We start from the raw sequence: 16981 nt of genomic DNA on the forward strand, positions 1-16981 counted from the left end.
ATATCTCCAATTCACAAAAGGGAATCAAAGGGTGACACAATAATTACAGGCCTGTTAGTTTAACATCAATTCAGGGGAAAATAATGGAATCACTGGATAAAGAAGCATTGCAAGATCATCTAGACAGTAATAATTTAGACACAGCATGGGTTAGTTAAGGGGAAGTCTTGTCTGACCAATTTTGTTGGATGATGTGGTCAAAGAGGAACTGAATGCAAAAAATAATTTTGATATCATATATTTGGATTTCAGAAAAGACTTTTGATATTGCACATAAAAGACTGTTTGTTTGTTTGTTATTTGGTTTTTAGGAGCATTAGCAACTAAGGCCATATTGCTCCGGGATATACGGTGGTCATTCCATGACCTTTCCGCATTCTCCATATTTGGTGGTGACGGGCTCGAACCCCGGTCTAATCAAGAAGCGTGTGCTACGCACTGCTGCTCCTTCCCACCTGGCTACGGAGGCGCCTATAAAAGACTGCTGTACAAACTGGAGCAGTGTGGCATTAAGGGCAAGTTACTATAATGAATAAAAGGATGGTTGAGTGAGAGAGAAGACAGAGAGTGGTAATCAATGGACACTGCTCTTCATGGACTAATCTTATTAGTGGAGTCCCCCAGGGTTCAGTGTTGGGCCCATTATTGTTTTCTATATTTATCAATGATATCAATGAAGGTATATCAGGCTTAATGTCCAAGTTTGCAGACGATACAAAGGTTGGTAGGGTTTTTAATGGCAGTATGCTATTCTGACAGGATCTAGAAAAGTTGAGCAGATGGGCTGAGAGGTGGCAACTGAAGTTTAACATTGATAAATGTAAAGTACTGCATGTGGGTAGCAGTAACCCCAGAGTAACATATCAACTGTGTGGAACTACACTCAGCGTACTGGAGAATGAAAATACCTGGGGGTAATTGTGCAGCCAGATATGAAGTTTTCTGAGCAGTGCAGACAGTCTGCAAGAGTAGACTCATGGCGTCTTGTCAGTGATATAGAAGAATTTTTCTAGCAGGAATAAGGAGGTAATTATCCCCTTGTTGTTGTTATGGGAGTTTAAAGGTGCATAAGCTACTATGGCTATAATGCGCCTCTACAATCGTCTTTCCTCAGTTTGAATTATGACCCCTCAGACGATTAATCTGGGCAAGAGGAAGCATCCTATCAGCATTGGCGCCTCCGTAGCCAGGTGGGAAGGAGCAGCAGTGCATAGCACACGCTTCTTGATTAGACCGGGGTTCGAGCCCGTCACCACCAAATACGGAGAATGCGGAAAGGTCAGGGAATGACCACCGCATATCCCGGAGCAATATGGCCTTAGTTGCTAATGCTCCTAAAAACCAAATAACAAAAACAAAACCTATCAGCATTAAGCTTGCTCAAACCATTCAAGGCCTTATACAACTCAATCAGATCACTGCGCAGGTGCCTAGTCTCCAGATGCTGTAATTTGCAAAATTTAATCCTTTGTTCTATTCACTAATCTTGTTGCCCTTCTCTGTACTCATTCCAACAGCTCTACATCCTTCTTAAAATGAGGCCTCCAGACTAGTATACAGTACTCATGGTATAGCCTGACCATTGCCTTATACAAGGGGATCCCCTTGTATAAGGCAATGGTCAGGCTATACCATGAGTACTGTATACTAGTCTGGAGGCCTCATTTTAAGAAGGATGTAGAGCTGTTGGAATGAGTACAGAGAAGGGCAACAAGATTAGTGAATAGAACAAAGGATTAAATTTTGCAAATTACAGCATCTGGAGACTAGGCACCTGCGCAGTGATCTGATTGAGTTGTATAAGGCCTTGAATGGTTTGAGCAAGCTTAATGCTGATAGGTTTTGTTTTTGTTATTTGGTTTTTAGGAGCATTAGCAACTAAGGCCATATTGCTCCGGGATATGCGGTGGTCATTCCCTGACCTTTCCGCATTCTCCGTATTTGGTGGTGACGGGCTCGAACCCCGGTCTAATCAAGAAGCGTGTGCTATGCACTGCTGCTCCTTCCCACCTGGCTACGGAGGCGCCAATGCTGATAGGATGCTTCCTCTTGCCCAGATTAATCGTCTGAGGGGTCATAATTCAAACTGAGGAAAGACGATTGTAGAGGCGCATTATAGCCATAGTAGCTTATGCACCTTTAAACTCCCATAACAACAACAACAACAGTTGTAGAATAAATTGTATGGAAATTTGCCTTTAGCCAGCAGTGATTAATTGCTAAAAGAAACTTCCATCTGTCATTGTGGAGGTTGGCAGGCTAAATAAATTCAAGGCAGAAATAGACAAACATTTGGAATGGATGGGTGAAATGGTAATTTTTTTTTTTTTGGTTGATGATGTATAAGCCTGCTTTCTTGCCTCATATGCCTCTGCAAATGCTAATGCACACTAAATTATAATGCGCATACCAAATTGCCTGGAGAAAAATCTGTTACATTGAACTGACATGTACCTATTCCTAAAAAAAAAAATTCACAATTGCATTTAGTTAGTGTTTAACTTTACTGATCAAAATGACGATTAACCCAATCAATGATAATCAAATTCAAAAATGTTCCGATAAAGCTTAGAAAAAAAATTATTGAATAATTCTGTACTGAATTATGTATCCTTATAATTTTCACTACTGATTTTAAATTTTGGTGTGAAATATTTCTTCATTTCTTCACTTTCAACACCAGAGACACTTGAAAATGGTTTCTATAACTCTTTCAAAACATTAGTGGAAAACAAATTAATGAAAAATTTGTCAATTTTTCATATATAAGTAAAATGCTTTTCAATATATAGCCAAAGTTTCTACTCTATAAAACAACTAAAATCATATTCCTGTCCAACTATTTAATTGATATTTTGCCATAACAAATTGTCAATGTGGTATGCAGACTACAAATGAGACCACAAAAAAATGAATGTAACATGATGATATGCTTATGATTTTATTGATTAAAGAAAGTGTTAATGTAGTGCGTATACACAACATAATCAAGTATACAAAAACATTCTATTAATTCTTCCATACGTTTTAGATTGCAGACATAAGGTACTATAAATAAAAACTAAAAAATATATAAAATTTATTTTTATACTCCAACAGAATCCCAAATTGGCTAGAGCAGTTTGAAACTTCATTATAGCTGCTTTTGGTAGCCAATATACTTGTACTAGAGTTATCAATGGAGCTGCACTTTTTGTAGAAGTATACTGCTTGACATTGCATCATATTTGCATCTGTGTACATTGCTTGAATTTACTACTTCAATAAATAATTTTATATACAGTGCAATTTTCTGTTTTGTGATATTTTTTCTTTCAGAAAATGCTAGTTTTAAACAGAATAATGTACATACCTTGAGTGTGATTAGCAGCAATGGAATAATGTTTTATTGTGAGATACACATTTATTTAAATTTATTCGGTCGATTTTTACTGTCTAAACCTATACCACTTATATTTAGTACAAAGTCCTTATGAATCCTATCCCCTATCCACTGAGGGGAATGATATAAAATAAATGCAGTAATTTTATTTTAGTATAACTTATTCCCTCTCTTAAATGTTTGTTCACATTTAAAAGATTATAACAAACATTTAGGAGTGGAGAAAGATAATCCCTATCGTTATGCCAAAATAAAGTTGGGTGGGGTAAATCTATTTATGCTTATACTAAATTCCACATATTAATTTCCATAAATGCACTACTATTTGTTGTTATGAAATTTAACGACACATAGGCTGCTAGGGCCATATTGTGCCTTTCTAATGGTTAATACGAGATACTAACTTTATTGTAATACCTGATATATTTTATGGTATATTCCTATGTTATTTAGGAAGGCAAACAGTTCTGTTTTATTAGGGTCATCTCCAAGAATATGCATTTATGTTAATGAAACTGTGCATTAGCATATGATTTAAAGTTGTTTGAGTGGATACTGAGAAGGTGAGGACAGTCCGCTAATAAATGACGAATAGTCAGTTGCACATGATGTGCATTGAGGAGCACTGTCATTCATTAATAGACAGAGGTGTGTGTGAGGTGAGTATGCTCAATTCTTAGCCTTCCTAGAATTACTTCTTCTCGTCTGCTTTTCTGAAAGCTGGAAAGCCACAGCTTTGGATCTGGTTTTATTCGGTAAAGTTTGTTTCCTGGATAACCTCTCCAGATTATTGACCAGCTATTGTAACATGCTTAATGGATGATTGGTTTGAAATCGGTACGTGGAACATGAAAAGTCATTAAAATAGCGTTAAGATCTGCTTTTTCATTTCCTTTTATCCCAGAATGACTTGGGATCCAGCAGAATGTTTGTTTGTTTGTTATTTGGTTTTTAGGAGCATTAGCAACTAAGGCCATATTGCTCCGGGATGTGCGGTGGTCATTCCCTGACCTTTCCGCATCCTCTATATTTGACGGGCTCGAACCCCGGTCTAATCAAGAAGTGTGTGCTACGCACTGCTGCTCCTTCCCACCTGGCTACGGAGGCACCCCAGCAGAATGTCACAGGCACTACTAGTCATTATCATTAATTCCTTCTTATGAGTTATTATACCCACCTTTGCAACTTTTATTGTGCGTCACCTTTTAATGAAGGTACTGAGCATTCAACCACAAATCCAACTTGTCATTATGCCTAAGCTAACAATGGTGAAATGTGTTTTCAGTCATTAAGGACCTATGCAGGAATGGGGAAATATGCCTTCTCATCAAATTCTTGAAGGACAACAAGGGAACAAATTTCATTTAGCTGCTTGTCATATTGTGGTTCATATTTTCTTTTATTTAATACTCACAATCCAGATATTTATGAACAACAAATCTTAATTGCATACATTGCAGTTTCAAAAAATATCCATGTTTGCAACTTGTAGGACTTCCAAGCTTGTTTTAAAATATAACATTTTAGATACTGTTAAAGCTTATGCCTGTCATATTTTAAGTTTCATTGGGAACTGTATTCTCTCTAATGAGAACTTCTGTACCACTTTAAAATTTGATTTGTATGTGTGCATGTATTGTTCAAGACTGTTAGTCATAAGCAGAATATGTTGTCTGATAGGACGAAACTGCAATCACTTTTTAAATAGAGTGGAAAAATTGCTGCAATTCATTGACTTCTCAGGTACATGGAGCAATTAATAACTTCTGTAGAACTGACATATGCTGAAGGAGAACTGAAGAACCTTGAAAGAATATAGATGATGGTGAAACAAGAAGTACCATCATTCTTATTATAACAAGATGATGGTACTTCAAAAAAAAACAAGATACTTTTTTTTGGAGAATAACATATGTGCCAACGATTGCAGTGACTGTCTCTTTGGTATAAAGTTGAGATTTTTTAATACCTTGATTATGACAATATAAACAAAAATGTTCTCTCACTCACCATTTTTGAAGACCATTATGTGGGCAGCTACTCACTGATATAATTCCAGATGTCATTCAAATACTGGATGCCTTGCACTTTGGATGCAAGGTTGGATATCATTGCCATACCTTGGCTTCTTACAGCTTTCTCACTGCCTCTTATAAATTAGTTTTGATCTTTGTTTAGTTGCTATCTGACTTGTCACAAAAACAGTTAGCCATTTAATATCTTGAACGTGTGTGTTAATAAATGATGCTGATTCTTTTTGTTATGTGTGCAGGGAATTGACTCTGAAATCTCTAAAACAAGGGTTTACTCAACTGATTAAAAAGGTATAATATTTCAAAAGTGTGCAAGCAAAAGGAACAAGTATACAGGAATTAACACACACACACTCTACTCACATAACACTGTGCTGTACTGAAATAGAAAGAAATGATTTTTGAATCACATAAAAAAGTATACATAGTTTACATACATAATATAATATAAATACATAAAATCATATACAAAAATATACATAGTACTTCGGCTCTCTAGACAATAGTTATATGGATTTCATCCTTCAATTCCATTTGTCATTCCAACGACATGTTGACAGCCAAGTACAGCCATTCCCTGACTTATGTAAATTCGACTTTTATGTAAATTTTTGCCGGCCAGAGCACACTTTAAAAAATCGTGGAAATGTGTTTTGCATCTATAGGAAATACAGCATAACTCCAGAAGCCAAGTGCCTTAAAAAAGTATGAATTTGATAGTATATAACAGAGCTATGGTGCTCAATATGTTCTATGTTGATATCAATATTTGTAGAAGAATAAGAGAAATTTACCTCAATATGATACATAGAACACTTCCATATACTATCCAGAAATTAAAATGAATAAAAGATTAGCACAAAAAGATTACAGTAAAAAATCAATTGAACACAATTCAAAAATTAACTAAAATTCGAAAAACAATTTTAAAAATTAATTAAAAAATCTATTAAAGTTAAATGTAAATTTTGAAAAACGATTTTCAAATTTTATTCATTTTAATTTCTGGAGAGTATCACATGGAAGTGTTCTATGTATCATATTGAGGTAAATTTCTCTTCATCATCATCAGCCATTTTCAATTCACTGCAGGATGAAGGCCTCTCCAGCAACTTTCCAGTTCCTTCTGCTTTGAGCACTGGCCATCCATTTACTACCCACAAACTCATGAATTTCATCTATCCATCTTCGCCTTTGTCTTCCAGGATTCCTTCTAGCTCTCTCTTAAATTTCTCTTATTCTTCTACAAATATTAAAAAAAGGACATACGGCACTCATGTTTATATTGTAATTCATCTCTGTTTTAAATGAAATGCTGAATATGCTCCATTCGATGCTCCCGTCCCTGCACACAGAGAGGTCTGAGGTGGATCCTAACAGCGAACAATTCTTAAAAGTTAACAGAGGGGTGAATGATATGCTTGCTTGCTAAAAAGAAATCTATGAAGAAAAGAAAAAAGCCACCTTCCAGTCATCCATTAATATGTTCATTCATAAGGTTGAGCACTGACCCCTTTTAAATCTCCACAGCTCTCAACCTCTGTGGTGGCGTACTTATCAGCTGGATTTGTCGATTGTGGCAATGATTATTTTTGATTACAAGGTTTTTGTACTGGCACTTGTCTTAATCTTTTTATTACACATTTCAAAGCACACATTTGTAATTTTTACTGTGCATGAGATAAAAAAATTGAATAAATTTACAAGTTTGTTCAACGTTTCTTTTTTGCTTCAATCAATTTCAGTGCAGCATAGGCATTTTGGGGAAATTACAACTTGTGTAAAATTTGACTTGCGCAAAGTTCCGCAGAACACAACCCTTACATAAGTCGGGAAGTGGCTGTACTATGCAAGTAATTGATATTCCTATTTTGGCTCGTATACCTAGATTTTCTTTGAAGTCAAATAATACCCAAACCTGCTATATTCCATTCAACAATATCTTTCTTTCTTTCAGAAATTAACAGATTATCTTTCAGAAACTGTGAAACTGATTGAGAAAGGGAATGGTCTTTGAAATAAGAAGAATTGAGCAATAACTCAGACAACAAACTGACTACAGCATCTCGATTTATGGATCCAGACTTGCAGGCATTACATCAATGATACTATTTGATTCTACAATTAAAATTAAATGATCTTGTTAGAGACCTTAATTTATCAAAAAACAAATCAAGCCAAGCTCTTAAGTTTCAGACTGCAAGTGGAACCTTCTGGATAAAGAATTTCTATAAAAACCTTTTAGAAACTTCTTACTAAATATCAACGTCCAAGAGCCCTAAAAGGAAGTCATATTAGCATTAAATTATATTAACATAATAGACTAAAAAGTTAAAATTAAATTAAAAACTCAAAATATTAAAACATATTTACCTATGGACATAGGCTATACCAAGGTACTTTTCCATTTGTACTTGGCGCAGAATAGATTGTGAAAGCTGAATATTTAAATCCTTCAAAGTCTGTACGTCACCATTCCAAGCAAATTTTGAGATAAAATACTTCAGCACACGTCTCCGTGGTAAAGTATTCTGAGATAACATTTCTTGCAATAGATTGCTTGACTCTGCAATAACAAAGCAAAGAATCTGGTTAGCATACAAATGCACTAAATCATATTAAAATAGCATGAACCACAAAAAAAAAAAAAAAAAAATTCTGCATGTAACTGAAAAAGTATTATTCAAAACCAATGGGATAGCAATATGGCACTTTCTGTAAACTGTCTTTAAAAAGTAATACAATATCTATAAAAAACATTAAAACAATTTTTTTCAAAGCTGATATCCAAGTGAAATGAATTGAAATAAAAATAAAAACATATTTGTATATACTTGAACAATTATACTTGAAATTACAGACAAGATATGGTATAACTTAATTGAGGGGATCAACAATTTTAATAACACTGCTATCCAAATGCAAGGTAGATTATTATAATTTCTTGCCATCCAACAGATATGTCATGTCACAAGCAAATACATACTCTGTGTTCATAATTATAATTGGAAAGGGGAAGACTGCATTTTTATTGGAAATATAGCTTTCGAAATTCATTCACCAATTACCATCTGATTACTTGAATGACATCTAAAAGTTAACAATACTATTTTTAGTTCCTGTGTTGGATGTGAACAATTTATAAATGCTAAGTGGCAAACAAGAGCCTAACAATATGACGCTTAACAAATTAGGCACTTGCTATATTTATATTTTGATAGTAAGTGAACTATGGAGTAAGATGCATTAAATTATATTTTTTTTTTTTGCCAAGCTTGCTAAAATAATTACATCATTTTAATTATTTTAGTTAAATTAATTTTTTTTAATAATACAGGCACTCCCCGGCTTACATAATATTTGACTTTAAGTAAGTTTTTGCTGGCGGGTGCAGAATTAAAAAAATCGTGGAAACGTATTTTGCATCCTATAGGAATAAATAGAGGTATTGTGAAAATATCATAACGTGAATCCAATAACGCACTGGGTTTTTCTTTTTTTTTAATAATCTGTTCCAAGACCTCGGAAGTTGAAATTTTCCCTATATTTATCTCTCTAAAAGGTTATCTTTATAATGGAAATTGCAATACACTTTCATCGTTATCATATGTTCTGTTATAAGAATCAATTTTGAATGTCTTTGTGATATTTTTCTAAAACACATTTCTGGAGGTCACTACCATAAAACAATAAAACAATTTGCACTTTCTGGTTTATTGGGCTTTTCTGTTAGCACAATCTATTATAAATGGGTAGTAAGCTCAATCTTACTGCATTTGCGATAATACTGATAACTGGAATTTTGTGGGTTTTTACATTATGGTATTATGGTGAAATGTGTTCCCCTTCACTGAAATCTTCAATTATATAAAAAACAAATTTGCAGAAACTTCTCTTCATTCCTATTTACATATTACAATGATGAAGGGAAAGCAACCAACGGAAAGTGCAAGTGGTGGCAGTGCTAGGGAAAAAAAACGAAATTGATTTAGAAATGAAAATGATTAAGAAGTACGAAGCAGGACAAAGTTTGCCATCTATTGCACAGGAATTAGGTCTCGCTGCTTCAACAGTGAATATTATTTTAAAGGACAGTGTGCATATAAAAGAACATGTTAAAGGATCAATGCATTTAAGATCAACAGTGATCACAAAACAGCGTTCAGGTGCTACATCAAAGATGGAAAAGCTATTAATAATATGGATGGAAAATCAGATTCAGAAGCAAGTGCCCCTGAGTTTAATGGTTATTCAAGCAAAAGAAAAAGTATTTATGAAGATATTAAGGATAAGTACGGCAAACCCTAAGCCTAGGTCACGGCAAGCAACTGGTGATTTAATAGGTTCAACCATCGTGCTGGTTTACAAAACATTAAAGTATGCGGTGAAGTCGACAGTGCCGATTCTGCATCTGCAGAGAAATTTTTGGAAAAAACCCCTTATAAATCTCTACAGCCCTCAACTTCCACAGCAGTGTACTTATCAGCTGGAGAGTTAATTCTGGCAATGATGCTCGAAAGGCAAAACTTTCTAATGCTATGCCTGTCTCCTCTCTCTTTTTATAATTTTGAATTTTTTAAAATTTTGTACACTTCTGTAATTTTTCCTGTGCACGTGATAAAAAAAATTTAATAAATAATTCTATTTATATGTTCGTCGAATATTTCTTTTTTGCTTCAATCAAATTCAGTGCGCATAGTTGTGAGTGCTGTATAAGCATTTAGGGAAATTCCGACTTACATAAAATTCAACTTAAATAGAGTTTTGCAGAACGCAACTCTTACGTAAGTCAGGGAGTGGCTGTACATATAACGGTGTAGAAAATCTTTTCTACCCTTAGTATCAATAAACCAATTAATCTGCTAATATAAATGGAGTATAGGATTTTTTTACCTTTTTTAAATTTAACTACATATAACTTGTTGGGTTAACATATCTAATCTTTGAAAGCACAAATTGCTTATTTTTTTTTTGTTTCTTCATGCTCTTAGAAGGAAAATGTCACTAATACCTAAACTGGTATAAAAATAAAGAAGGAAAGTTTGCTCTCCCAAATATTCTCCATTTGTATTTCTTCTTTTATATATTTTTGTTTACAAAAATATGCATGTACATCATACAATTTTGATACTATAAACAACAATTATTCTCACTTCAGCTTTCCTTCAACAGCAAAATCATTTCATCCAATGACTGCATTTCTTTTTCCTTGCAATCAGCTATGTCTGCTTCTTCATTTTCATTAACTGTAATTCTCTTACTACCTTGAGGGAGTCCCTACCCATAACCCCAGCCCAGTCTGAAAAATAACCATTTATAACAATTCAAAAAGGGGGATCGATGGGTGACACAAGTAATAACAGACCAGTTAGTTTAACTTCTGTTCCTGGTAAAATAATGGAGTCACTGGTTGAAGATGCATTGCGGGGATCATCTAGACAAGACTGCAGCAATAACCCAGACACAGCATGGGTTTTTTAAGGGAACGTTTTGTCCGACAAATTTGATTGGATATTATGATGTGGTTACAAAGGAGCTGGATGCAAAAAATAATTCTGATATCATATACTTGGATTTCAGGAAAGCTTTTGATACTATTGTGCATGGAAGATTACTGTACAAATTGGAGCAGAATGGTATTAAGGGTAAGTTGCTACAATGGATAAAAGGATGGTTGAGTGGGAGAAGACAGAGGGTGGTAATCAATGGGCACTGCTCTTCCTGGACTAATGTTATTAGTGGAGTCCCACAGGGTTCAGTGTTGGGTCCACTGTTGTTTTGTATATTTATCAACGATATTGATGAAGGTATATCGGGCTTAGTGTCAAAGTTTGCAGATGATACAAAGGTTGGCAGGGTTATTAATTACAGTAATGGCAGTGTGCTACTGCAACAGGATCTAGAAAATTTGGGAAGATGAGCCGAGACGTGGCAACTGAAGTTTAACATTGACAAATGCAAAGTACTGCATATGGGTAGAAGTAACCGCAGAGGAACGTACCAACTGTGTGGTACTACAAGCAGAAAATGAAAAAGACCTGGGAGTAATTGTGCAGTCAGATATGAAGTTTCTGAGCAATGCAGACAGGCTGCCAGAGCAGGTCATGGGATTTTGGCAATGATATACAGGAATTTTGCTAGCAGGGAAAAGGAGGTGATTGTCCCTCTGTATAAGGCAATGGTCAGGCCACACCTTGAGTACTGAGTACAGGTCTGGAGGCCTTACTTTAGGAAGGATGTAGATTTGCTTGAGCACGTACAGAGAAGGGCAACAAGATTGGTGAGGGGAATGAAGGGATCCTCTTACCAAGAGAGGCTTAAGTTCTACAAATTGCAGCAGTTGGAGACTAGGCACCTGTGAGGTGATCTGGTTGAGGTGTATAAGGCCTTAAATGGGTTGAGCACACTGAATTCTGATGGGATTCTTCCACTTGTTCAGATTATGAACCTAAGGGGGCATAAATTCAAATTGAGGAAAGACAGCTGTAGAATAGATATGCGGAAATTTGCTTTTAGCCAGTGGGTGGTTAATTGCTGGAACTTCCATCTGTCGTGGAAGTTGATAGGTTAAATAAATTTAAGGAGGAACTGGACAAACATCTAGAGGGAATGGTTGCATGAATTTTTTTTTTTTTTTTTGGCTGATGCTACATAAGCTCATACACTTGCTTTCTTGCATCACATGCCACGATTACTATTACTACTATTACTATAACAATCCTCTGCTTTGTGTCCTTCATCTACCCTCTCAATCCATCTCAGGATCTTGACTGCAACTCCAATAGACTCCAGCTTGTACAGAAACCTCAAATGTGGAACCATACTGAATATTTTACTAAATCCCAAGTATATAATGTCAAAACTATTTTTTGCATCCATCTCTAATGTGATCACATCACAGTAATTGACTGTCCACCAACTATGAGCTTTGAAGACTTTACTGCAAGCGTAACATCCTTCTTTAAAAATCAACTTAGAAATGCTTTGCAACAGTAACACGACAAAGGCACTGATAGAATATGCTAATTCTACTGAGATACTTAAGTACAGCAGGCTGTCCAAATGGCTTCAGCAGCAGCCAAAGAATTTCTAAGAAGAAGAAAGTATTCTGAATTCTGTGAAACAATAGGATGCATAGCTTAGCATTACAAGCAACCTTGTACAAACGAGCCAACATATCACAGTAGCTACCTTACACTTCAAAAATGTATTTTTATTATTTTTTTTGTTGCAAAAATTATTGCTTTAGTCATACCTGATAGTTTCCCTCTTCTGAGCAGCACTTCTAATAAGTCAGACATCACACTAGAACTAAGCTTCTCACCAGACTGTTCTAAACTGTTGTTTTGAAATGTACAGAAGAAAAATAAAGTTTAATTTAAGTAGATTAAAACCTCAACAGCAAATCTAGTGAAGAATCATAAGTCAAAACAGACAAAATAAATACTGATATACATCATGAAAAATTTGAAAATCATAACTTCTTTATACATATGAAGAAAATTATCACCATCATTATACAAACTGCCAGAGGTAGATCCATAATTTAATTGGGTTTCAGTATATCAGTTTAACTGCCATCAGAAAAAAACCACTACTTCTACTTCTGGATTTCAGAATGTTCTAGCAGTGGTGTACTAATGTTAATTCAATTTTCTTCTAGCTCTAACTAAAATTTTTTCTCAAAAATATCCACTCCAAATATATCTTCAATCAATGGTCTCTTCAAGAACTACAATTCTAGCTGTACCTTAAATCTAGCAATACTCAGTTTTAGACCTATACAAGATACAAAGTGGATAGCCCACATCTCCTTCAATGATTGCTTGGGATTCATAGAGAATATTAAATTTATAACACTGCATTGTTAAACTTCTCTAATAGTCATGAACTACCAATTTGCACTCATAAGTGGAGAAGTTCTCAGGCAAAGTAACTCACTCTAAATAACGACTTCCAAAGTGAGATTGAAATATATCAAAAAATATCCTCTTTGATTATCTGATTATATGCTTTGATTATGTGGGATAAAATGAAATTGTAGAGTTATTAAATTTAAATTAATTAGTTTATAAGATAATAAATTCCATTAATGCACACACACCAATACAAAGTACGAAGTCTGTTGAGGGTCAAACGGCACCAGGAATTTCTCCTGGTGCCGAGTGTTCGCTGTATTGAGGGACAGTACTCTGTCAAGGCCAGAGATTTAAAAGTGTGTGGATCATGTGTTGTGTAGTATGTTGTGCCCATTGTTCTTCTGGCCTATTGGCCGTCGAGCCCCTGATGGGACCCGGCGTTGTCCGTACTATGCCAACGAGGAGGCTGGCCAGGTGTACCTTGAAATTTATTATACTATGGCAGGTCCCGCCGCCTAATTTCCTGGGATTTCAGCGGCTGGGTCCTATAGAAAAAAAAAAAAAAAAAAATGATCGCCGTGGTACAGTTGCAAAATCGCTATTACGAGATAGTATGTGGGGTTTGTTCCCCGAAATTACCATGGGGTTGTATGCTAAAATGACAAGTTATAGAGGCCTAATGGGGCGGGCAATAATTTTGGTGCTAATTTAAATTTGGATGCTTGGGGCTTTCGCGGTGTATAGTCAAAGAGAAGGGTAGGGAGACTGAAGGCTGGGGGAAGAAAGAGAAGTAAGGGGCCGATGGCCCCTGCAGTCAGTGGGGCATGCCCATGCCCCACCAGAGGGAAAGGGAGATGGCAGGAGGAGGAGAAGACAGCGAGCCATCTCCCCCCCCACCAAGGAATAGGAGTGAAAGCAGGCTGGTCAAGGCTACCAGCCCAGATCGCCATATGGCTAGGTGGCAGCAATGTGCTGCAGTCGTTTCTCTGAGCCCTTGCATGGTAGTCTTGTTGTCTTGATCAGGTTGTCAAATGCCTGTGCTGGATGAGGTTGTATAATCGGGTTGTCACATCTGTCGGTAGTCATAGAGATTGTGAGTTCAGGTAGACTCATGTGAGGTCTAATTCCTTGGTTGTTTCACCATGGTGTCAGTTCATCATCTGGGAAGGTTTCCGTGGTTGTGTAGACTTTCTGCTGGTCTGCACAGCATGGTTGTTTACTGCAGTGGTTGAGGCTGTGGGAGTGTCCTTCTCCTTGTGAAGAGGCCCTGGGCCAGCTGCACGAATGCCTTGTATGTGTCAACTTCAGATATGGCGAGGTCTTCTCGATTACGGAGGTTAAGCTGTGTTCTAGTAATGAACCTACAATAGAGGTCCTCATGTAGTGGGCAACTGTACATTAGGTGCTCCCACGTTACACGTTCACCACAGAGGCAAAACGGTGTATCGCTCAGTCCAAATCCTTGTAGATTGTCTCTAATGGCCCCGTGTCCCGTCAGCAGATAGGTTGTGTAGAGTCCTGGTGAGAGCCACGCCGGATAATCTGGGTATACCAGCTGTATGTTGGGTAGAAATTTTCTAGTTATTGCACCGTTGCTGGAGGTCTCCCAGCGGGCCTGCCAAGTTTGTTGGAGGTAAGTGGAGATACGGTTCCTTTCTACTTTGGGATAATTTCACAGACCTATGGTGTAGTCGAGGCATGTTGCCGTTCTGCCTTTGGTCAGTTGATAGAGTAGCCCATGCTTAACAATCTCCAGGTCCAGAGGGAGGGATCCCGTTAGGGCCTGGAGTGCGTGAGTAGCATTAGCATTAGTAGAGGCATTTGATGCAAGAAAGCAAGCTCATGCAGCATCAGCCACAAAAAAAAAAAAAAAAAACCACTCTGTTCGTTCAAAATACCTGTCCAGCTGAGCTTTAAACTTATTTAGGCTATCAACTTCCACGACAAGGGATGGAAGTCAGTTCCACCAACCAACCACTCGCTGGCTAAAGGCAAATTTCCGCACGTCTATCCTACATCTGTCTTTCCTCAATTTGAATTTATGCCCTCTCAGTTGATTATTCTGAGCGAGAGGAAGAATCCCATCAGCACTGAGCATGCTCAAACCATTCAATGCTTTATACACCTCTATCAGATCACCTCGCTGGTGCCTAGTCTCCAGACACTGTAACTTGCAAAACTTAAGTCTTTCTTCTTAAGAGCACCCCTTTGTTCCATTCACTAATCTTGTTGCCCTTCTCTGTACTCGTTCCAGCAGCTCTACATCCTTCTTGAAATGAGGCCTCCAGACCTGTATACAGTACTCTAGGTGTGGCCTGACCATTGCCTTATACAAGGGAATAATCACCTCCTTAACCCTGCTAGAAAAATTCCTATATATCATTGACAATACACCATGAGCTACTCTTGCAGCCCGTCTGCACTGCTCAGAGAACTTCATATCTGCCTGCACAACCACCCCCAGGTCCCTTTCATTCCCTACCACTGTCAGTGCAGTACCACAGAGTTGATACGTTGCTCTGGGGTTGCTGTTTCCCATTTTGCATTTGCTGTTGTTAACATCATCAGTTGGTCCCACTGTATAGAATTTAAATACTGTCTCAGTCCATCGTAGTCGCCTTTACGAAAGCAATAACCCTTCCCTTTACCCCTAATGGTAGTTACCTCTTTGAGTAAATCCCACTTCAGCACACTGTGATCACTGCCACCTAGTGGTTCATTTATCTGCAGATTCTTAAATGTAAATGTTAAATGTAAACATTTACAAATGTTTACATTTAACATTTGTAAATGTTAAACTTCATTTGCCACCTCTCAGCCCATCTGCTCAACCTTTCCATATCCTGTTGCAGCAGCATAGTGTCAGTAGTGTCCATGAAAACCCTGCCCACCTTTGTATCATCTGCAAACTTCGACATTAAACTTGATATACCATCATCAATATCATTTATGAATACAGAAAACAATAATGGACCCAACACTGAGCCCTGAGGGACTCCACTAATAACATTAGTCAACGATGAGCAGTGTCCATTGATTACCACTCTGTCTTCTCCCCCTCAGCCACCCCTTTATCCACAGCAGCAATTTGCCTCCAATGCCACACTGCTCCAATTTGTGCAGCAGTCTTCCATGTGCAACAGTATCAAAAGCCTTTCTAAGATCCAAGTATATAATATCAAAGTTATTCCCTGCATCCAGTTCTTTTGTGACTGCATCATAGTATCCAATCAAGTTGGTCAGGCATGACTTCCCCTTAACAAAACCAGGCTGTGTCCGAGCTATAACTGAAGTCTTGTCTAAATGATCCTGCAGTGCTTCTTTAACTAGTACCTCCATTAATTTTCCTGGAACAGAAGTTAAACTCACAGGTCTATAATTGCTTGTGTCAGCCTTTGATCCTCCTTTGTGAATTGGGGTTACATTTGCACATCTCCAGTCTGCGGGTACCTCCCCTGAGTCCAAGGAAGCTCTCATAATTATGGCTAAGGGTTTGCTTACTTCCTCCGCTGCCTTCTTTAATATAACTGGATAGATCTCATCCACCCCAGGTGCCTTCCTTGTGTTTATCTTCAACAGTTTCTCCTCCACTTTACTCTCAGTTATTACAAGATTCTCTAGCTTACTGCTAGAGTTGAATACACCTCTGGCTTTCCCCTCGCTAAATAACTCCTCATGTGTGAATGTCGATGCAAAATATTCACATT

The 16981-nt window shown here is 37.0% G+C and overlaps 1 protein-coding gene across 1 annotated transcript in view; it reads right to left on the minus strand.

Annotated features, from left to right (window-relative positions):
* Window positions 1-16981, minus strand: part of LOC150083867 (leucine-rich PPR motif-containing protein, mitochondrial-like) — a 314087-nt gene that overhangs the window by 35072 nt on the left and 262034 nt on the right. The window contains exons 30-31 of the mRNA XM_090375475.1: window positions 12671-12753; window positions 7789-7981 (exon numbers count right to left, since the gene is read on the minus strand). Coding sequence (XP_090231601.1) covers window positions 7789-7981; window positions 12671-12753 — 276 coding nt within the window. The remainder of the gene's footprint in view (window positions 1-7788; window positions 7982-12670; window positions 12754-16981) is intronic.

Source organism: Mastigoproctus giganteus, chromosome 6, assembly GCF_048544385.1.
Source record: "Mastigoproctus giganteus isolate SK-2022 chromosome 6, ASM4854438v1, whole genome shotgun sequence".
Lineage (NCBI taxonomy): Eukaryota > Metazoa > Arthropoda > Arachnida > Uropygi > Thelyphonidae > Mastigoproctus > Mastigoproctus giganteus.